This window comes from Pseudochaenichthys georgianus, chromosome 1 (assembly GCF_902827115.2).
Source record: "Pseudochaenichthys georgianus chromosome 1, fPseGeo1.2, whole genome shotgun sequence".
Lineage (NCBI taxonomy): Eukaryota > Metazoa > Chordata > Actinopteri > Perciformes > Channichthyidae > Pseudochaenichthys > Pseudochaenichthys georgianus.
The window spans coordinates 26,011,765-26,034,937 of NC_047503.1; the positions used below are offsets into that span (position 1 = coordinate 26,011,765).

Below are 23,173 nucleotides of genomic sequence, written 5' to 3' on the forward strand. Positions count from 1 at the left end.
CACCAAGAAGCTCTGTCGCCTTCCTGAGGCCGGATAAATAAAGCATCAGGTGACCGGGACACTGCAGCGAGAAGTCCCCTACCGAGGTCACACTGTTGCTTTTTGACTGACGGCCAGTTGGAAACCTGCTGCTTTGAGGGAAAACGCAGTGTGTGAGTGAGAGAGAGAATGGAGAGACGAGAGCGGGCACGTCTGCTACTGCGTCTGTCCAGGCAACTCTCTCTCTCTCTCTCTCTCTCTCTCTCTCTCTCTCTCTCTCTCTCTCTCTCTCACACACACACACACACACACACACACACACACTCCCGGGAGCAGCGCTTTGACGCACCACGCAAAGTTGGATTATACTATTGCGCGCTGGTCTTTGACGGGGCTTTTTTTCCTCCCTCACACTGCCTACACCCTTGCCACTGACTTGCCATTGATATATTATCTGGATCAATATCTTTCCTCCTCGGTGACCTCTGCTGAGCTTTTTGGAAGAACCGAGCGCGGTCTCCTTTCTGGACGCGTGTTATGAATTCATAACTAAGACAGCCTCACCTGGAGTGCGTGTGTTTGTATGCAGTAAAGTGTGTCTGAGAGTTTGTTTCTCTGGATCAGAACAAGCAGTGAGGTGTTTTATTGGCTTGGTTCAGCACACGCTCATACGCTTACAGACACAACACACACCGGGGGGATTTTGGGCACCGCATGCCGGGGACATGTGGAAGTTTGCGCCGCTGTAGCGCAGCCAGAGAGCCGGTCCACCGCCTCGTCAACCTCTCGTCTCCCTTTCAAGGGGGGGCACATTCCTAATTCACAGCTTTCATACATAAAAACCCCTCTAAGAAGACCCAAATGTGAATTTTAGAGCGATACATTTGAGAATCCCAGGTCTGAGGGGAGGACAACGAAAAGGAGGACTGCATCGCGTTGCGTGCAGAGTTTGGTGAGCTGTTTCGGGGATTTCAGGGTTTTTATTTTTGAACGCCCTTGTATTTTCTCGGTATTTTGTGGGTCTCATATTGGCCCCCACTTGCCGCAATGATGGTGGGAACTCTGAGCCCCGCTGGCCCCGCTGGCCACGGCCGCTCCCCGGTGACTGCGCTGGGGCTGCTGGCCGTCCTGCTCTCGGTCCTGTCCGGCGGAGCGGACGGACAGCCCTGCCCGGCGCAGTGCTCCTGCACCGGGACTACCGTAGACTGTCACGGCCAAGGGCTCCGCAGCGTGCCCAGGAATATCCCCCGCAATACCGAGAGACTGTGAGTAGCCTACCGAGGAGGGGCAAAGCGCAGTTTCCCAGACAAAACACTTCACACGGGAAAAACACTAGAATCTCAATGTATTCGTGCGTCAATTATGGAAAAAAAATGTGGTTACCTTAATGCATTTAAGAAATATATATATTTTATAGGCCTATATGCTTCTCTTGAAAATATCTTAAGAGTTTACAGCAATCTTATCTCACTTTTTGGTAAGCTATTTGATAGCCCACCCTTCATTATATTTCCACAAATATTTTTATGATCATATAATGTTCCTATTTTTTTAATAATCTGGTTACATTAGTGTTTTCGGTCCTTTTAAACTGCGTGCTGATAGTATTAGGAGGATTGTTTCCTTGGGGACCATTTTAGCGCAGTGACACGTGAACTAACACGTTAAAACTCAGGACCTGTAAATGCTGCTAAATGTACCTTGTGTTTTTAAATTGTAGAAACACCTTTTGGTTCTTCCTACATGTTTAATGTGGGGATTCGCTCTTGCTGATCGCGGAGCTGAAGTTAGGGGCACTGCTGTGGTTGTGTTGGTGGTTTCGCACTGTTGCATTAGCACAGCCTCCGTAGACCACATCGGTTTGTCTGGAGACCAGCAAGTTAATCAAAAACGGATTTGGACAAGTGGGCTTTGAGTTAAACAAGCCGTATTTTATTAGTGAGAGCCCCCTTGATAAAATTAAAAAATTGCCTAGTATAGCGCAGCAGCTCTTTTCAATTTCTCTGATGCTCAAATGAAATTCTGCATCGGCCACAGCACACCAAGTTTCAACAAAAACCCTCCAGTGGCCCACCTGCTTTTTCTTTGTTTGATCAACATGTCATATCTCGTGTAGCCTACTGACAGTCTGTTCTTTCCCAATTTCTCTCTCCAGGGATCTGAATGCAAACAACCTCACTAAAATCACCAAGGCGGATTTTGCAGGACTGAGGCATCTGCGAGTGTTGTAAGTGGTTTTTATGAATTGTATTTCCTTCTTTCTTATCTCTCAGCTTTTGCAGATGCAAAATAAAATATAATACTCTCACGCACAGCTCTGACAAGCAGCACCTTACAATTCCAACAACTTTCCCCCCTAAATACCACAACACACAGATTTAACTGTTTCCAGTCCTGTTCAGCATCACAGCAGCCTGCCGCATGCAGCACTGCGTCTACAAGCGGCGCTTTCATTGAGTCAGTATGTGTTTTCAAACAGAATAGCATTGGCACCTGTTAATGCTGTCGTGTTAATCTGCCAGTGGAAGTGTCAGGAGGGGCTTATTTTAACTACCGGGCAAAGAGGGAAAGAGATAGCGGTCATTAGGTGTAACCGCGGAGGGAGGAATGCAGCTGCAAGGGAGGGAGGGTGCAAGGAAAGGAAAGGAAAGGAGAGAGTCAAGTAAGAACAGGTTTCTTACCTGGGATGAATCCAGTTTAAGAGTAGGACTGGGATAGCCTGCTTTTATTGTGTGTGTGTGTGTGTGTGTGTGTGTGTGTGTGTGTGTGTGTGTGTGTGTGTGTGTGTGTGTGTGTGTGTGTGTGTGTGTGTGTGTGTGTGTGTGTGTGTGTGTGTGTGTGTGTGTGTGTGTGTGTGTGTGTGTGTGTGTGTGTGTGTGTGTGTGTGTGTGTGTGTGTGTGTGTGTGTGTGTGTGTGTGTGTGTGTGTGTGTGTGTGTGTGTGTGTGTGTGTGTGCTTTCCAGCTGCTAAAAGTGAATGGGAGAATACATGGTTGGAATTCCTTCTGAGATTATGTCCCTAATCGTGTGTGTGTGTGTTCTCCAGAGTCCAGCCTCAATGTTAGCTGTTTTCTGTGTTCATAATGTGTACCTGTGTCACACGAAATCTAAATAATGAATTAGAGCGGCAAGATTTAGTCAATGGAAAACCAATTAATTGGCTTAAACTCTTTAGTTTTAGTCATAAAACTAAAATGCAAACTATCCTGGCTGCAACTTCTCCAATGTGAGGATGTACTTATTTGTTTGACATTATAGGCAATTAAATATCTTTGGTTTGTTTGTGAGTTAACATGCATTTTTCCAAAACCAGTTATATCTGCTGGTGCGTTCCTATTTATCATGAGTGTGCACAATACAGCCATACAAGTGTGTGTGTGTGTGTGTGTGTGTGTGTGTGTGTGTGTGTGTGTGTGTGTGTGTGTGTGTGTGTGTGTGTGTGTGTGTGTGTGTGTGTGTGTGTGTGTGTGTGTGTGTGTGTGTGTGTGTGTGTGTGTGTGTGTGTGTGTGTGTGTGTGTGTGTGTGTGTGTGTGTGTGTGTGTGTGTGTGTGTGTGTTAGTGTGACAGCTTGGCTTGGTCAGCACAGTGCTCCTTGGGGAGTTGTGCTAGTGTAAGTGAATGAGTAGTCACACTCACAGCTATGTAGTTAGACAGAGGGTAAATTGGATGATAGATGAGTTGCTGTCCAACTGATGGGCCAGTTTTAAAGTCAATTCTGTGGCTCCATCGATCCGCCGCTGATTGTCTTCTCTCTCTCTCTCTCTCTCTCTCTCTCTCTCTCTCTCTCTCTCTCTCTCTCTCTCTTTCTCCTGCTGCTTCAACGTTCTATCAATTACCATCTCCACAATCAGTTTTTCTTTTTTTAATTCACACCCACTGCCACCTATCTTCTTCATCTCTCCCTCTCTCCCATGTCAATCTCTTCTCCTCTCTCGTGTCCTATCTCACTCTCCTTCACCTTCTCTTCCTCTTTACTCTCTCTTATCTGCGGCCCCATCCAGCCATCTTTCGTCTTTTCTTTGGACTCTCAAGGTGTCATCAGATCACCCTGTCAGCTCTCAGCTCTCATGTGTCTCTCTATTAATCTCTTTTTTTTGCTGTCCAGTGCTTATTGTCTCACTTTCTGCTGGTGTTTCTCTTTCAGGCAGCTAATGGAGAACAAAATCACCACAATAGAGAGAGGAGCGTTCCAGGACCTGAAGGAGCTGGAGAGACTGTGAGTTACAATTCTGAATTAAAGCAGAGACTATTTCTTTTCACACATTTTTGTTAGAAATAATAATCCTTTATCATAATGCATGAAGCATCCCTGAAGCACATGTTTATTTTTCATATATTTGGATATGCACATGTACAGAAAGGTGACACATGAAAGGATAACAAGTATGCAGAGCTTTTGTAGGGAAGAACGTTATTGTTCCGTTGTCCCCTCATTTTCTTTTTGATTATTGTGGCATTGCATACGTGTCAGATTGGTTTTATAAAATTCTCTGTGGTCCATTTTGAAGGACGATTGTGCTAATTTCTTAGTGTATTGTGGCACTGTAGAAACATTAAAAACACTTGAGCAATATCACTGGAACTTTTTCTTGTTAAAATAGACCCTTAAAAAACCTAAAATGTCAGTCTGTCTTTTCCGCCTCATTTCCTGTTCTTTTTAGGCTGGTTGGTTTGTAGGATCGTAGCAGAAGGCACATTTTGTGAATGTTGGTCCTCCATTTTTGAGACAACAGATTCAGATATTTTTCAAAGTATTGAGTGCCCCCACCCCCCATATCTGTATGTCTTTGTAAATGTTTCACTGCTGCCATCAGTTTTCTCAAGAGGGAATATTTGAATTGAGTCTCAGCACCGTGAGAGTGAACAGCCAAAGGTTGTTATGGCGTTGGCCGGGAATCACTGGTATTCAGCATCTAACCCCGAGGCAGTTATGGCATAATTAAGTCCTGGTAGTGTGTGGGAGAAGAGGACAGAAGGGGGATGCGGACCTCTGACTGCTGATATGTCTATTGTGTGGACTGTCAACTTTGCTTGATGTGTGAGCTGTCTGCATATGGCTGTGTTTGTGGCCTGACTGCCAGCCAATGACACACAGGAATGCAGCAGACTGTGACGCTCTGAGGAGGCTTAGAGACAAGCTTTTAATTAAAGGCACATAAAAATCCTTTCTGCTTACACACATGTTTACAAAAACACAGACATACCTGTGTAAACACAGACATATCCACCTGTACACATACACAGGCATACAAACAGCACTAACTCAATTGAAGGTAGTTAATCTTCCTGATGGCTGTTTTGGGTAAATTCTTCAGGAGTGGTCGGATTGAGAAGGATGAAGTGAATTCCCGCTGCTCTCGTCTTGGGCGTGTCGTGCCTGGTTTTTTCTCTGCTCTCTGCTGCACTGTGGCCACTCTTTGTTGACACAGTGAATATATAGGAATCTGATCGTGATTCTCATGCAACCGATGCTGGGATCTGTCCAGCGAAGCAGATCTGGGCATTTCTGCCCAGAGCTTTAGACAAGGCCAATATTCAACTGTGAAATGGTCTGGCTTTAACTGTTATATTTGATAGTGATTACCTTCTGTGCTAAGAGATGGTACATGCTGGTTAAAAAAGTCTCTCATGCATACATATTAGCAAATCAGGCTTCAACACACACTTACACATACAATGTAGATCAGTCTGTAAACATCCACATCAGATAAAGAATTACACATCAACTATCAAACTATACACGCTGTCTTTGTCTTTCATCAGAGGGCAACAAACACTTTGACAGCAGCTAACTTTCTGACACAACATGGCTGTTTTCTGTTGTTCTTACGAGGGTTTTCAACTGTAATTCAGCGTCTCTGGCGTGGCATGTTCACAAACACAAAGGTGGAGTCAGTCATCAATGCCCCCCCGCAGCCGCTGGACAATGGCACGTCTCCGGAGTCTGGAGTCTTGGGGCTCATTTCAAAGGCCTCAGTCCTCTGGGGGTTGGATAGGGGCCTGCTGGGCACCGCTGCCCAGAGTAGAGGGCCCTAAGCTGGGCTGACGGATCCACAGTGACTGCCCCCCACCGGGGTGGAAAACGGTTTCCCTTCTCATCCTCTTTTTTTGCGACAGGCCCTGCAGGGCTGGGCAGGGTGGGGTCAGGTGTGGGGCAGTAGCTGGGGGGTATGGAGGAGGGGCCGGTGGTTGAAGGAGGTGTGGAGGAGATGTCACAACACGCACATGCACATACACAAAAACATGCATTGGTATGGATAGACTCATGCACGCGCATTAACTTACGCAAGACTGCTCCGTCAGTACTGGTTTTATCTTGATTTTGCCCCCCACTTGCGCATTGATTCCATCTTTAACCTCTCCTCGTGTTTTTCTTCCAAACCCACCCATCTCTCTCTCTCTATTGTCCTGTGCTTACAGGAATGTCATACATTCTTCACTCTCTCCCTGTAGATAATGAAGAATAGGAAAGAGAGGCGTTTCTGATCCTCTTATCCTCCTCTCACATCTGACTGATTTATAGCTGCTATCCAATTCAAAGTGTGTGAGATTAAAGATGATAGCAGCAAGAGATATGCAGAGAGAGTAATTACAGGTATTGAGAGAACAGCGGTGAGACAAAGCCTCAGATAATTAACCTGTAGTTGAGTGATCACATTGTCAAAGGTAATTTCAACAGTGAAGAATAATTGTGAAACAGATTACAGGTAGTGAGACATACATATCAACAGTGATGTACACACTAGATAAATAAACCTCACACTAAGTGTGGTGTAATTTGTGGACAATGTGACTATCAAAAGATAATTACATCATTGAGACTAGCAGAATATGGATTTCAAAGAAAAGTCTTAGATTGGCGTTTGCTGAATCCTGCGAGTGAAGACATTGCTTCTCTGATCATTCAGGGCAATGTTTCGCAATGCCTTTTTTTTATTATTGAGCTGCAGGACTTGAAAGGTTCTGCACACAAAAGCCATTTTCACTACAATGGTTCTATCTAATAAAAGTAATTTGTAGATATTGCTGAATCACTGGCTGTCTGTGCTACTGCCAACTATTGTTGTAAATACCAGCTTTTCAATACGCTTAATGAGAATCATTTCTGCATTCTGGAATCCTGCGTTACTGTGAAATTGGGCAGGATGGTATCTTATCTAAGCCTTCATAGCCATGATGTTAAAGCTCGTATGCCAGCGCATTAACCTGTAAAGTGCATATGGCATCACAATGGGGTCTAATTAACAAAGACGATTCACATCTCTCATACTTTTGTGCACATTAATAAAGTATTCATTCACTCAGTCTCTCCTGACTAAAATACACAAACTGCTGGAGTGGATATACACACATACACAAACACTCACGCAAGTTTTGACATAAAATGTGAATTATGGCAGCAGTGGCATTGGTGGAGTAATAATTGTTTTTTTGAGTTGGTTTGTTGTTTCCTTCCTGGCCACAGCCTGCAAACCTGTAATGCTACACATATAAACGTGTGTGTGTGTGTGTGTGTGTGTGTGTGTGTGTGTGTGTGTGTGTGTGTGTGTGTGTGTGTGTGTGTGTGTGTGTGTGTGTGTGTGTGTGTGTGTGTGTGTGTGTGTGTGTGTGTGTGTTGTGTGTGTGTGTGTGTGTGTGTGTGTGTGTGTGTGTGTGTGTGTGTGTGTGTGTGTGTTTACTGTGTGGTTTGTTGCTCTCTAGCATCTGTTTATGATTGCAGGGATTATCACCATGCTGCAGTGTGACATTAGCTTGTTGGAGTGACTCTCACACCTCAATGTACTGGCGACTCGGTCTTCATTCACTTTCAGCCAGACATTGACTAATGAATCACGACTGTGGAAGTACTCTGAGGGTGTTTATGTGCACACTCACACACACTTCACACACACTATAATACATTCCTTCAGGTCAAGAAACAAGCCACTAAATCACTACTGACCACTAGATTATTTGTGTCAGAGTCTGTTAGTACTTGTAGAGGGACAGTGGAGGTGTTCTGGGCAAAAATGAACAACTCCTAAACACTAAATCTTAAGCTGTAGGAACTATACTGCAACGTTTTCTTTGTCTCTTATAACAAAGATGCAAGGGTTTATGGTAGTTGGGGTTGAAACGATGAATAGATGCACAGAAAATTAAGAACAGGTTATTATAATAGGTTAAATAAGTGTAGTGGCTGAGTGACTTCATTGGACTAACATTTTGAGGTGTATAATATGTCAACCCAGTCTCACGGCATTTCGTGTTATAGTCACAAAATGAATCTATTGATTCGTGTTCACCAACACGATTTTTTTGAAAAGCAATGTAAATAATAACAAATCAGAAGGAAAAAAAGATTAAAGAAAATACAGATTTCAGTATTCTGACACAGAACGATTTTAGAAGCAATGTATTTCTATTGGTAGTATGTTTCGTGCCTGCACCAAATAATAAAAAATTAGAAGGAAAAAAAGATTACAAAAAAATACAGATTTCAGTATTCTGAGGCTCTGAGCCCCATTTCTTTTCCTCACGGACGGCAAAAAAAGTCCGACATTATACAATTTAAAATAAAAACAATAATTGTGGCTTGATATTGGGTAAGAACATGTTTTTATGAACCACACAGCTTCCTGTCTTACAAGACCCGACCGGACAAAAAGACGTGGTGCAGGCACGAAACATACTACCAATAGAAATACATTGCTTGTAAAATCATTCTGTGTGACACGAAAAAAATTCGAAAATCGTGTTGGTGAACACGAATCAATAGATTAAATGTATTTCGTGACTATTACACGAAATGCAGTGAGACTGGGTTGAATATGTAGAGGTTGGTTTCACATCATGAATGCTGTCCCTTTGGAAAGATAAAATAACAGGTTTTGTCGACGTCCTTTGTGATGCTTGAACTAAATTAAAAAAGGGTTTTCTGACACTAAATTGAGCAATATATAATGGTTAAAAGTGTAAACTTGATTGGTAAAGTTATCTGAAATGTATGAGCAAATAATTAAATGCACCTGACACTTTTGAGTAACGACACTGGTTTGGATAAAACACCGTCTTCACTTCATTCTCGTAGTCTCCTAGTAATAATAATAATCCTTATATTTATTATAGCGCTTTATCAAAGACTCTCAAAGCGCTTTACAAATACACATTATACATGTAATGGTCATCTACTGTGGACAATACCCACAGGAGCAAATTCGGGTGAAGTGTCTTGCCCAAGGACACAACGGCCTGACGCAGTGGGGCGGGAGCGGGTTTCGAACTGGAGTTCCCCAACGCCCCCTTGATCTGATGATCAAACGCACAGACCACTGCGCCACTGACAGCATTGTATCTATTTTAAGAGAATGAGCTCATACTCCTTCGCCGCACCTCCAGCACCAGTGACGGGTGCTCATGGTCGGGCAGGACCTGCAGGAGGAGTGGGCCTCTCCATGGGACCACGTGGGGCTCTTAGCCGCCACAGCCAGCCTTAACGGAAGAGAAGTGAATAATTTAGAAACATCATTCTGTGGGATGTTAAATATTAAAGTGGCCTCTGATGTAACTGTGAAGTGTGAATGTGTGTGCATGAGCGCAGGCACGTTCATATATTTGAGCACTCCTGGGTTGAAGATGGACACACTGGGGGGTGACGTTATTTAAGGAGAGTCCACAGCAGCTTATAGTGAAGCACAAAGAGGTAAAATAAGAAGGCCATTGTGACACTTGAAGAGAGGTTTTTGGTGGTCTGAATACAACTGTTGACATTTTTTAAGTGTTTTGTTATGGCTGTTTTCTTCAGCTGTTTCTACCTATACATACGGAAAGAAATTCACTTTAATTCGTATATAATGCACTTTAACCTTAGCCAGGACGGGCCTAACTGCCTCAGTGGAAGTGAGATGACAAAGTTGGAAGGTTTAAATATACAGGACTTTTACTCAGGAGACCACCTGTTCCTGTCCTGTGTAAAACTAGAAATGGTTGACTTATATTTACTGACTTTTACGTTACATAACTTACTTATTTTAACACAAACTATTATTTTTTTTCTAAACCTAACCAAGTGTTCTGGAGCATTCACATGTGCATTGCTTGCTTGTGTTCATGGACATTTGTAAGAAACTCAGTCAGGGCCTTTAACACTATTTCTCATTTGTTGAAACAAGCTTTCTTCATTCTTCCTCCATCTCTCATTTCCTTACTCCCTCTCTTAATTCTCCTCCAGTAACAGCCGGCGCAGCATCCTTCCCCGGGCTGTCAATGTGTGTGTGTGTGTGTGTGTGTGTGTGTGTGTGTGTGTGTGTGTGTGTGTGTGTGTGTGTGTGTGTGTGTGTGTGTGTGTGTGTGTGTGTGTGTGTGTGTGTGTGTGTGTGTGTGTGTGTGTGTGTGTGTGTGTGTGTGTGTGTGTGTGTGTGTGTGTGTGTGTGAGAGAGATTGTGTGTCGGGGTTAAACTGTTTCAGCAGCCTGTCTTTCATTGTGTCACTCAGTTGCTTCACTCTCCTCTGACTCACATCAAGGCACAACCACACACACAGCAACACACACTGGCATACAAACCTCTTCACTCCACTCGACCAGGGTTAAATGATCGCACCCAGATTATTAAACTCACCCGAGTTCTCTCAACTCCTGTGTGTGTGTGTGTGTGTGTGTGTGTGTGTGTGTGTGTGTGTGTGTGTGTGTGTGTGTGTGTGTGTGTGTGTGTGTGTGTGTGTGTGTGTGTGTGTGGTGTGTGTGTGTGTGTGTGTGTGTGTGTGTGTGTGTGTGTGTGTGTGTGTGTGTGTGTGTGTGTGTGTGTGTGTGTGTGTGTGTGTGCGTGAGTGTGTGTGATGACGGGTTGTTGTGAGTTCTTCCCCTGTGAGGGCCTTGTTTACTCAGTGGGGTCCTTTTCACACATTCGGTAGCCCGGCCAGACTGCCTGTTTGTTTTTCCCACATCATCTCCTCTTCTCCGCCTTTGTGGTAAAAAAAAAAGGTCCCCCACACCCCCATTACATTTGAACCCCTTCTTCCGTCTTCCTCCCCCTGCCTTCCCTTCGTCCTTCTCGAGTTCACTGTTTGTCTGGCAGCCATGTTGTACCCCTTAAATCAGGGGCGACTGGGAGTCTGTTTTTCTGCCCGTGAACATGTGTGTCCTTTTAATGCCTCCATCAATCTTCTTATGTTCATGCTTCCTGTAACACTGAGTTGTAAGCAAAACACAACAACACACAATGTGATATGATGAACAGGAAACACAAATATCACCTTAAAAAGCTAATTATACACACACATGTAACCACTCTATGGAAGCCTATGTTGAGTTATTTCCTAATTGATACTCTATACTTTTTTCAGGCGCCTGAATCGGAATAACCTGGCCGTGTTCCCCGAGCTGCTTTTCCTGGGAACGACAAAACTTTACAGACTGTAAGTCCTGTTTTTTTTCTTCTCTTTCTCTATCCATCACTCGATTTCTCTGCATTGTTCACTTCCAAAGAAGGCCTGAGATCACTCGGAAGAATTGTTGAAATTGTGTGTGTTTTTGTGTATGACCACAAGCTTGTGCAGAACATTGACTGCGATTTAAAAAAAATCTGGTTGTCTTGGTGACGTAGCCCTGGTTTTTCACTTCGATGAAGGAGTGAGGGAACAGATTTTAAATGGCCCTCTTCATAGAAGCCAGTTCAGTAGCTAATGGAGATTAGCACTCCAACAGCTGCTGCCCACTGGGAGGTGTGTGTGTGTGTGTGTGTGTGTGTGTGTGTGTGTGTGTGTGTGTGTGTGTGTGTGTGTGTGTGTGTGTGTGTGTGTGTGTGTGTGTGTGTGTGTGTGTGTGTGTGTGTGTGTGTGTGTGTGTGTGTGTGTGTGTGTGTGTGTGTGTGTGTGTGTGTGTGTGTGTGTGTGTGTGTGTGTGTGTGTGTGTGTGTGTGTGTGTGTGTGTGTGTGTGTGTGTGTGTGTGTGTGTGTGTGTGTGCTCTTCTAAAGTTACATTTGTATGTTTCACAGACAAAAAATAGTCTCAGTTACAGAACATAAATGTGTCGGTTTGCATTCAAAACCCTTAAACTGCAGTTTGTTGTCGTCAGGCACTCTTCAGAGCGCCTGTGCTGTAAACTGATCTGTGGATTTCCAGAACTGTAGGGCTGGGCAGCAATGCTGCTGAAACTGTGGGAACTACCTTCCCGTCATGGTTGTTTGTGGTCCCAGGGAATAATTATGGTTGAATATATTTATATGTGTGGCTGCATATATTTATCTTAAACAATATTGAAATGCTCCGATGATTCAGAGAGTGTGTGAAAGTTGTTTATGTTCTGCGGCTGCTGCAGTGGTTTACTGGGCTTGACCTGTCGTCTATGGGTGTGTGTCTGCATGTGCGTCTGTGTTTCTGCAAAAGGGTGTGTGTGTTTTTCAAGGCCAAGAGTTGGCATATTGCTCAGCGTGTGGGCCGAGGTAAAAATACAACTCGGATATACTGCTCTCTGCTCAGCTGTTGCAGACAAGCGGCCTCTCTGTGCGCGTTGTGTGTGTGTGTGTGTGCATTTGTTAGTTTAGACTTGCGTGTGCACTTTGCTTGTTTGTGTGTATGTTGTGTATAAGCCTCAGTTCTCCAGGTATATGTGTAGCAGAGGATCCCTGGTTGGTTTCATATATTCACTGACCACACACTTCATTCGGTCTCACAGCACTCATAATGTTGTCTTTTGATTGTGTTTTTTTCCTCAGTAGAAGATCTCATATTAGAATTAGAGAAATAAAGAATTTTCCGTAAAATCAACAGAAAGTTGCCCAATGAAAAAATACAAATAACCTAGCTGGTGCTTTTGCCGCCACAAAGCTATAGAAGCAGATTTCTCAGACATATGGAAGTCATTCATAATGAACATCAACCACGGAGGCTTAGCCAATAACATTTAGGGCTGTTTGGACAACATTAAATCTCTACTTCTACACCCCCAACAGTGTACTTTTACTTTTAGAAAACACAACAAGAAAGCCTTGAGAACCTCAGAAGTGGAATCTTGTTAAGTTTTATTTAGAGGTCAGAAGGTATGCAGACTGGACCGACTTTGGTTCTTACAACAGCACTGCTATAAATGAACACTTGCTCAACCTGCTATTATGAAAATTGCGTTTTCGCTTTTTTCCCAGCTTGGAAATGATGTGTGTGTGTGTGTGTGTGTGTGTGTGTGTGTGTGTGTGTGTGTGTGTGTGTGTGTGTGTGTGTGTGTGTGTGTGTGTGTGTGTGTGTGTGTGTGTGTGTGTGTGTGTGTGTGTGTGTGTGTGTGTGTGTGTGTGTGTGTGTGTGTGTGTGTGTGTGTGTGTGTGTGTGTGTGTGTGAGTACTTCCTGGATGTGTTTGCTCAGCGCCATGGTTAAGAGCTTTGAGGGCTAAATGAAACTGAGGTCAGGTGTTTGAGGAAACATTATTTCTGCCTGAATTATGTTGACATCCAACATGTGTCTAAAACCATTTAGTGTGACATGCTTATAAACTGTATTAGGTGTTGATCTAGACAATTACAATGTATATGAGTAGATGAGGTACAAATCCTCTTATTGGTCATGGTAGTCATGATGACGAGTCTTGCACCAATAGTCATTGTTTATTTTGTCAATCAAGATCACCTTTTTTCAGGGTAGTTAAGGTCACTTACATTATAAGAATGAGACCATGATGTTACAGTTAACTACATTAAATGTGAATGATACAGTAACTCATTAATTCAATGTTTTTGTCTCAAATGTTCCTGTGATAAAAGTGGTGTCCACATACGTGTGTAAAATACTTTCTTCTAACTTCCACAATGAATTGCATTGCATTTTATAAATGTTGTGGGACTCCAGGCCCGTCACTAGTGACACAACTCAAGAATGACTCATTCAAGTTAACAATTGAATGTCTTTTGAGTAGGGAGTAGTGAATGAGTGACAAGGGGAGTGAACTGAGAAAGTTCTCAAGATGTGCTTCCACTTTGATCCTCAATGTTAAGATGCAGGAGTACAGGGGATTACGCGTCAAATTACCACCAACCAACCAACACAATAAACCTGCATTTAGTTGCCAGCAGTAAATCCTCCTTTAATATGGGTTCTTCTGTTTAGTGTATTTTCATTGTCTGTTCCTTCCTTTCCTCATTGCCATTAGTGATCATGAATCCAAAGCTGTATAATACAACATCTACCAAAGATAAACATAGAACAACAAACATATATGCAAACACAAATTAACAAATAAAATGTTAACATACAAGGAATGGTAAAAACATATATGTAATACAATCTTGATTCCAGATCATCAGTATAATTCTTGCACTTTTATTATGATGCTTCTTTCAGAGGAAATTATTTTGTTCAATATGATTGTCTTCCATTACTACGCAGATGTCACAATGCTGACCCCATGCAATGAACACATATATTCGTGTGACATTTCCTCTCCTCTCTTCTGCCTCTTCTCTGCCCGCTCTATTCCCTTTTTGCTGGACAGAAATCAGTAGTGAGATGAAAGAGGGGTTGATGGAGTGATGGGAGGATGAGAGAATGGGTCACAGCTTCGACATATGAAAAGTCTGGTTATACAGGAGGATGAGGATATATTGATGGGACAGTGATTGTGTGTATGTGTTTTCTTGCTGCCTTGCCTTTTCTGGCATACATTCCTCAGAAACAGTTTTCAGATTACTTTATGTGTTTTAGTGTTTTGTGTCAAGTGCGTTTTGCTTAAAAATGTTTGTTTGTTTGTAGCCTTTATTTAACCAGGTGAAAGCCCCTTGAGATCAAAAGATCTCTTTTTCAAGGGTGACCTGCAAAAATGTAGGTATTTTTTTTGTTAACTTGTGTTAGTTATGACAAAGTGAGAGAAAGGTGAAGAGATTTGTGACGGCCGTCGACCTGATTAAAGTAAATCGAAGAAAAGTTAGTTGTAGTTTTTCACTGAGAAAAATAGTTTATATGGATGAGTTGATTTGGAAGAGTGATCTGTAGGTTTCACACACACCAAAAGTTAAAGTGGTCTGCGGTTTGAATTAATTAGTTGATTAGGCTATGTTTTTGGGTGTGTGTGTTTATGTGTGTGCAATAGTCCCTAATCCTTTGCTAAACGGTGCCCTGATGAGGCTTTACCAGTCAGCATTGTTGCTTAGCAGCCTCAAAGGTTGTGGCTTTGTCTTCTGTTAGAGCTTAACCCTGCTGCAAACACACACTCAGACACACACACACACACACACGCACACACATACATGTACCGCCTCGGCCGAGACGACAGGCTCGGCACTATAGTCACAAGAGCGTGGTCTTTCAGGAGATGTGGGCTTTCCCAGCGTGTCGACATTTAACCGACACAGAGGGCGGAGGACGAGGAGGAGAAAGGAAGAGGAAGAGAGAGGTCAGAGGTAGAGAAGATGAAATTTTCTCCGAGTAAATAATGCTTTTTAATTAAGACGGAGCGAGTCGGGCGTTTTAGTTACCACAGTGACGACGACCTTTTAGTCCGACGGAGGTCAAAGGTTAAGAATGTACCAGTCAAGAGATCTAAGCAGGAGGTGATTTATAGAGGTGAGGGTGGGGGCGGGGGGGAATCTCCTCCCTCTCATTAACAACAATCATGACAAATTAAACTTGTAACAGCTGCCGTACTACAAATCGCCACGGAGATTTTTTAAATCCAAGATAAAACGTTAATAAGTTACCAATATAATATACACAATAGTAAACTGTGCCGCCATCTGAGGACACATACATACAACAGAGAGAAAAGCACTGTGTTCTGGAAGTTATGTGAGCATAGTAATATTTTTTTTTGACAGTTATGTATTAATATATATAATTATTTATTTATATTCAGATTGTATTAATATAAACATTTTGAAACCCACTGTTCCCTTCTTTTTTCCCACAAATTGCTTTTAAGTTCTGTATAATTTAAATTCAAAATTTTAAAGTTAGTTACCTTTTTTATTACTCAGCCTATCATTATTGGATACTCTTAAATAATAGATGAGTAAAAGTTGGGGAACATCATGCTCTCTGAAGTAATACAATTATTTGATACTCTTTTATCTTTAAAGCTCTCTCACTCACATCGAGGCCACGCTGACCGTTTTGTGATCTCCTGGAGCGGGAGGCAGGACAAACTAAACTGCTGCTTCTGGTTATACGGTGGATTTTGAGCAGGATTATTTGGGTTACTGCCTTTTAAAGCAAAGATCGGTATCTGCTGGAAGCAAGGTTAATTGCAATGTTTGGAGGAGAATATATTTGGCCACTTTGTGTACATATAATATGCAAATATCTGCCATTAAATTAAAGCCTTAGCAGCCTGAAGCGTCTCAGGATGCCCCCCCCTCTCTTTTTCCATCTCTATCTAACAAACATAGAGGGAAACTGGCAAAAACACACCACTTTGCCATTGAGCCATATTTCCTGCCCCCTCCTGTTTTTCTGAATGCACTTTAACAGATATAAAAACCCTCTTTCATAAACACACACAAATGAACACAAGAAAAACTGCTCTTTTCAGAACATACAAAGACCTATTGTTGGAGAAATGTTTTTATTAGGACTCTTGGATCTCACAGATCGTATCCAACCAAACAGGAAAATGCCGAAAACTTTTCTATTTTTCTTTCTTGTGGTTAAGTTTGTGTTTTTCCATGTCATCTGTGTACACATTATGAATCACCCTGGGAGAAACCGACAGCTACAACAGTGTTGAGGTGTTGAGTGTCAGTGACTCACTTGCTTGCCATCGTATGAATCACATGACTATCTGAATTGCTCAAGGCCACTCATTCCTAAGAAGTGATTTGGCCATTCAGATCCCGACACAATGCTGTAATTCATTCTCAAACACTTTGCAGAGTTCTTGCCAAAGCAGAGCTGGCATTATATACCAGGCACCAGTGAATTAGGTTTTATATGCAAAATGTAAAGATATGAATTGCCCTACATGACTTTTACCTCGATAAAAGCTGACTTGTTTCTGAATGGAGCCGATGAAGTGTGTGTTTGTGGATGTTTACCTTTATTCATCTTTTCATTGCAACTTGAAATAGTAACGCTATCATGCACTACATTTAATGCACTCAGTTGCCACTTTAGACACTCTACTCTACAACTAATGCAGTCTTCATGCAATCAAATCTGAGTCATGAAGCTTGAAATGTTTGTTTTATGTTGATTCTGTGTAACAATGTTACATGTTTGGAGGCTATATATCTTTTTTTATTGTGCTTTTGAATTGTATAGTTTAGAGGTGTTTTTAAGGATAGGCTTGAGTTAGAGTCCCTGTGGAGTCCTGTCTCCTCTCTGAACAGACACATCACAGCTGTGCTTCATATTTATGTCAACAGGGAACAGAATATACAATCATAAACAGATTGAAGGTCTTCTTTGTAGGGGATCATCTGCTCCATTTTGTGTACAAGAACTAGATTACTTTGTAGGCAAATGTAATTTTTGTCAAGTTCACAAGTTCATTTTAAATAAGGAAAAACACTCAAACTAACCATTTCATTTAAACTACAGATTTTATATTTATGCCTTTTGAGTTAGTACTCTTTATTTCAAACTGGGGTCTTTGTAGCTGTCAGAGGTAATATGAATTGTTCCACTTGACATATGAACTCAAAAACTTTAAACTGTATAAATTAGTTGTACTTTTTTGAAAAAACAAATGAAGTGTTTGAACTCCAAACTCCAAAATGTTGTTTCATATCGCTCAGTTTAGTACGCTGAATGCAGCTCAATTAATCACCTGTCGCCCTGGGTGTCTGTGAGTCAAGGTTCAGAGCTCACAGGTGAAAGGTCAGGGAGCATCAGTGTCCCGATGAGATATCCAGGATAATGGACACACCAGCAGTGACGGTGCTGCTTTGCCCATCAGATTACAAAACAAGCGCCAGGAACGCCTGGAAAAAGAAACACAGAGAGGAGGGGTGGATACAGACAGACTGAAAGAAGGGAGAGATTAGAGATGTGTTTGCTCTCTTAAATGGTGTGGAAAGAAAGAGAATGGAGGAATTTACCAAGGTGAAGACAGAAGGGTTTTCTCTATTGTGAGGTAATGTGAAAAGCAAAAAAAAAGCAAAGGAGTGGTAGAAAGTGTGGGACAAAGAAAGTAAAGAAAAGAGGGAGAGCTAGAGGGAGAGTCATGTGGAAAGGAGAGGAGAGAGGTATGTCAGTACTTACTGTAGATGGCAGGTAGCCTGAAGCCTGGAGCCAGCATGTCTGTCAGAAAGAAGTGCCCAGGTGTGTGAGTGTATGTGTGTGTGTGTGTGTGTGTGTGTGTGTGTGTGTGTGTGTGTGTGTGTGTGTGTGTGTGTGTGTGTGTGTGTGTGTGTGTGTGTGTGTGTGTGTGTGTGTGTGTGTGTGTGTGTGTGTGTGTGTGTGTGTGTGTGTGTGTGTGTGTGTGTGTGTGTGTGTGTGTGTGTGTGTGTGTGTGTGTGTGTGTGTGTGTGTGTGTGTGTGTGTGTGTGTGTGTGTGTGTGTGTGTGTGCGTGTGAGTAACCTGAGTGTGGATTATTGTGAGGGGGGTTACATACCTATCCAACGCCAGGAAGAGCTTACCTGGAAGCAGGTAGTTACCTTAGCAGAGTGTGTGTGAATCTGTGTGTGTGTGTGTGAGGTCTTCTCGATCATCAAAGCATTTCCTCGCATTACTTGTGTGTGATTAAGGGTCACGGTGTGCGGTAATACCTCCCAACAAAGCAGCTCAATCATCCTGCATCCTCTCCGCTTTCCTCTCCTCTTCTTAATGCCTACTTCCTCTCCTCTTCTCGTACACTTTAACCTCAGCGTTTAACGTAATAACACAATGTTAACGCTGCTGAGAGCAATTTCCTCTCCCTCCATGTCCCTCTGCGGAGGTTTGCCTTTCCTGGGTAACTGCAGGTATGGATCCAGGCCATGTATTGATGGATGAGTCGGCCTCGCCAGTGAATTATGAGAGGGATTATGGAGTAATCAGGACAATACATCATGCAATGGTCCTCTCCTCCTGACCCCTGCTTGCTGTGTGTAGAGGAGTGGTGTGTGTCTATGTACTTGTTTTCTACAAGGTAGTAAAGAGGCAAGTGACAAACACATAATGCAGCCAAACATTGTTCACCAATATTCAAATCCTATTTCTCTAAAACATCAAAAATAATTTGTCTTCTTAAATTATTGTTGTCTATTTAGAAATTAACACTCAATGGCATGTGGGTGTTTTGAGACAATTTGACTGACAGTTGTATATCGGAAAAGAAAACAACAACCTACCAACTGTCTTTCAAATGTTGCTCAACTCTGATGGTGCTCAGTTAATATGATCCAATTTGGGCATAAAAGCCTGAGGAAAATGCAATATTTATGAATGTGAATGTTTGGGGAAGATGCACATGAAATCTAGAAGTCACTGAGGAATAAAGCCATGTTAAAAAACCTTGATGATTTACTGAAAACTGTATTTCAATGGGTTATAAATGCTAATCCTGAGATCAAACTCACTTTGCTCTTTCACAACCGAGGACAAAAACTAAAAACGTTGAGCGCTCACAGAGTGTCGTCAGTCGGGTGAGAAACAGAGATGTTTCAGTTAATGTCAATCAGTCAGCAGACCTAACATGGCTGTCTCTCTCTCGGCCCTGGGTGCCTCCCTCCCTCCCCTTTAATCCTCCATCTTGGCTCCGTGTCAAGCCGCCTTGTCCAGTTGCACAATATCCCTCCTCCGGGGCAGGCAACTGCATCCCCTCTCTGGCTCCATTAGTGCCACTCCACTGGCATAGCCGGCATTCTCCGGTGGGACCGTCATCGCCGGCTACTCTATTGGCACCCCTGTCACTCTCCAACCAGCACAAAGGAAACCTCTCCGTCCTCCCTCTCTGCCTCTCCTGCTCGCTTGGTGTTTTTTTTGCACCCTTATTTTCTTCCCCTCCTCATCTCTCTCTCTCCCCGCTCCTCTATTATCTTCCTTTTCTCTTTCCTGCACCTTTCTCTTAAGTATTTTTTGCCTGCACTCCCCCTCCTATAGTCTCCCCCTCGAGCCTTACACATTGGTTTGGAGAGGCTTATGCAAGACCCTCATCCAGGGTAATGATGCAGGGGAAACTGGGAGCACACCAGTGATTCCTCCCAGGGATGTTGCTCACAAGTTTAGAGCCTCTCACATTATTTCACCAAAAGCTGAGTGTGTTTCAACTGACCACCGCGACCCAGACTCATTAAAACGCACTATGTTTACATAATGTGAGGATTCAAGCCAAAACCAGACCCTCTACACATCCGTTTCTGTCACTTTGAGTAAAATTCCTGCTTTAAAACCTTTAAAAAAATAAACGTATTTAATGCCATAGATATAAAACTCAAATGTAGTACGTGAATGAATCTTTTGCTGTGTTTTTATGTGTTGCTATGTCATGTTTTATTTGTTCCTTGCTTGCTATGGGAAGCCCTTTGTAACTTTGTTTTGATAAGTGCTATATAAATGAAGATATTTTTGTATTATTACTATAATAAAACACGGTAATAGGTGAAATACATGTTATTGTAAGAGCAAGAGGAGATGATGAACCATAAAGGGTTTGTGAAGAGGGAGACGGTGAAAGTGTGATATTGTAGCTGTGTAGCTGCAGGCTGGTGATAGATCAGCAGGTTTGTAATCACAGGTTGGTACCGACCTGTGTGTATGTGTGTGTGTGTGTGTGTGTGTGTGTGTGTGTGTGTGTGTGTGTGTGTGTGTGTGTGTGTGTGTGTGTGTGTGTGTGTGTGTGTGTGTGTGTGTGTGTGTGTGTGTGTGTGCCCACATACCCAAATGTGTGTACGTGTGTGCGAGTGTCTAATGATAGGTTCCTACACTGATGTGTCATTATCCAATTACAGTTTTCTCTCATCTCTATGGTAACGCCATGCCCCCAGTAATTGGACGGCATGCTCTTAAGAACTCTGACCTCTCAGAAAAGTGTAAGGCAGTAGAACAGACACACACACACACACACACACACACACACACACACACACACACACACACACACACACACACACACACACACACACACACATGAAGGGGATGCCGGGAAGATGGGGTAATGCGTGATAAAACAGATACTATCTGAAAGAGTGATCATCTAAACTATGTGAAGACAAGTTAGGACTCTGATCATATCACTCTTTCCTCCTCACACTTTAACTTGTTCTTCTTGGTCTGTTTCGTTGTCTAGTAATAACAATAACTGGGACTCATGTACTTCCTCTCTTCGCCCCCTCTCTTTTCTCGCTCTTGCAAGTGTGTTGCCTCTAAATGGGCCTAAATGGGCCGAGTCGAAGGAGAGCTTTTGTGGTTTGTGGTTCTCCTGAAGCTCTCTGTCTGTCTCTCACTTCACTCTTTCACAGAAACAAAACACAGTGTCCCCCCCCACTGGCCCTCTTAAATATTTCACACACTTAGCAGGCTTCATGTCCTCTCCTCTCCTCGTATGTGTGTGTGTGTGTGTGTGTGTGTGTGTGTGTGTGTGTGTGTGTGTGTGTGTGTGTGTGTGTGTGTGTGTGTGTGTGTGTGTGTGTGTGTGTGTGTGTGTTGTGTGTGTGTGTGTGTGTGTGTGTGTGTTGTGTGTGTGTGTGTGTGTGTGTGTGTGTGTGTGTGTGTGTGTGTGTGTGTGTGTGTGTGTGTGTGGATTCAGCCTGCCTGCAAAACTTCACGAGCTTCAGCGTGATGGAAAAGACAGATCCTCTTCGTTCAGACAAATTAAATTATGCACTTTTGGCAGACATGCAGAAACACATGGAGGGAGAACAAGAGGAGTCACAGAGGATAAAAGTGTGTGTCTGTGTGCGTGTGCAGGTTTCTTCCTGTTCCTGGGTCAGAGGTCAGATATTAATAGTTGGGGTCACCTGCGTCCTAAAGACTCATTGGAAGACATATTTATGAGTTCAGAAAGAGGAATTTTAACAATTTGTTTTTCTCAACATCATGTTTTTCAGTATTCAGGTTTGTTTCTTGGGACAGATGACGTTTGCCGTACATTAATCTCATGTTCTGCTTCTCATCGTAGCAGCAGCAGCGTACTTTTATGTTTCTTTTCTTGCTATGATAATTGAATTTTCAATGCCTGAGTCTTCATTACAAATGTTGACTGCCTTTAACAACTGCAGCAAAATAGATAATGACACCCATCTTTAAGTTTTCTGCTTTCTGCTCGAATTTCCCCCTTTCTTTCGTCTGTTCACTGTTATTGTATGCGTGCGTGCGTGCGTGCGTGCGTGCGTGTGTGCGAGCGAGCATGTGCGTGTGGAGCAGCTGATTAGAGATGTTTCGTTAATAGGGTGTGAGTTTATTTCTTATAGACAGGCTCTTCAGCAGTAGTGAAAGTTATTGCAGCTAAAACACCTGGACAGTTTACTTTTAAATCTGACACACACACACGTCTATAATATAGGTTGGGCTGCAAGGGAATGAGCAACCCAAGGCTATGATGTCAGCCTGTTTTACAGCTCTCATAATTACAAGCAGCGCTCTGGGTGGGTGGGTTTCTGTCAGTGCGTGTGTGTGTGTGTGTGTGTGTGTGTGTGTGTGTGTGTGTGTGTGTGTGTGTGTGTGTGTGTGTGTGTGTGTGTGTGTGTGTGTGTGTGTGTGTGTGTGTGTGTGTGTGTGTGTGTGTGTGTGTGTGTGTGTGTGTGTGTGTGTGTGTGTGTGTGTGTGTGTGTGTGTGTGTGTGTGTGTGTGTGTGTGTGTGTGTGTGTGTGTGTGTGTGCGTGTGTGTGGCCTAGCATTACTATACTTGTGGGGACCTAAATCTGTTTACACAGTCACGTGTGGGGACTGGCTTCCCTTATGGGGACAAATTGGAGGTCCCCATAAGGGGAATCATTAATTTTAGGGTGAAGACTTGGTTAGGTTTAGGATTATGGTTAGGGTAAGCTTAAGGTTAAGGGTTAGGGTTAGGCATGTGTTGGTTATGGTTAAGGTTAGGATAAGTCTCCAGGAAGTGCATGTAAGTCAATGTAATGTCCCCTGAAGTGATGTATACATGGTATGTGTGTGTGTGTGTGTGTGTGTGTGTGTGTGTGTGTGTGTGTGTGTGTGTGTGTGTGTGTGTGTGTGTGTGTGTGTGCGTGCGTGCGTGCGTGCGTGCGTGCGTGCGTGCGTGCGTGCGTGCGTGCGTGCGTGCGTGCGTGCTGTGCGTGTGTGTGTGTTACACAGCGAACAGAGGATTCCTGTCAGAGTTGTCATAGTGACCCGCTAGGTAACA

At 43.1% G+C, this 23,173-nt stretch overlaps 1 protein-coding gene across 3 annotated transcripts in view; it reads left to right on the forward strand.

Moving 5' to 3' along the window:
* Positions 1–279: 279 nt before the first annotated feature.
* The window catches only part of slit2 (slit homolog 2 (Drosophila)), a 98,502-nt gene continuing 75,608 nt past the window's right edge, over positions 280–23,173 (forward strand). For all 3 annotated transcript variants that reach the window (XM_071202860.1, XM_034080564.2, XM_034080582.2), the window contains exons 1-4: positions 280–1,244; positions 2,135–2,206; positions 4,124–4,195; positions 11,302–11,373. In XM_071202860.1, coding sequence (XP_071058961.1) covers positions 1,027–1,244; positions 2,135–2,206; positions 4,124–4,195; positions 11,302–11,373 — 434 coding nt within the window. In that variant the 5' untranslated portion in view covers positions 280–1,026. The remainder of the gene's footprint in view (positions 1,245–2,134; positions 2,207–4,123; positions 4,196–11,301; positions 11,374–23,173) is intronic.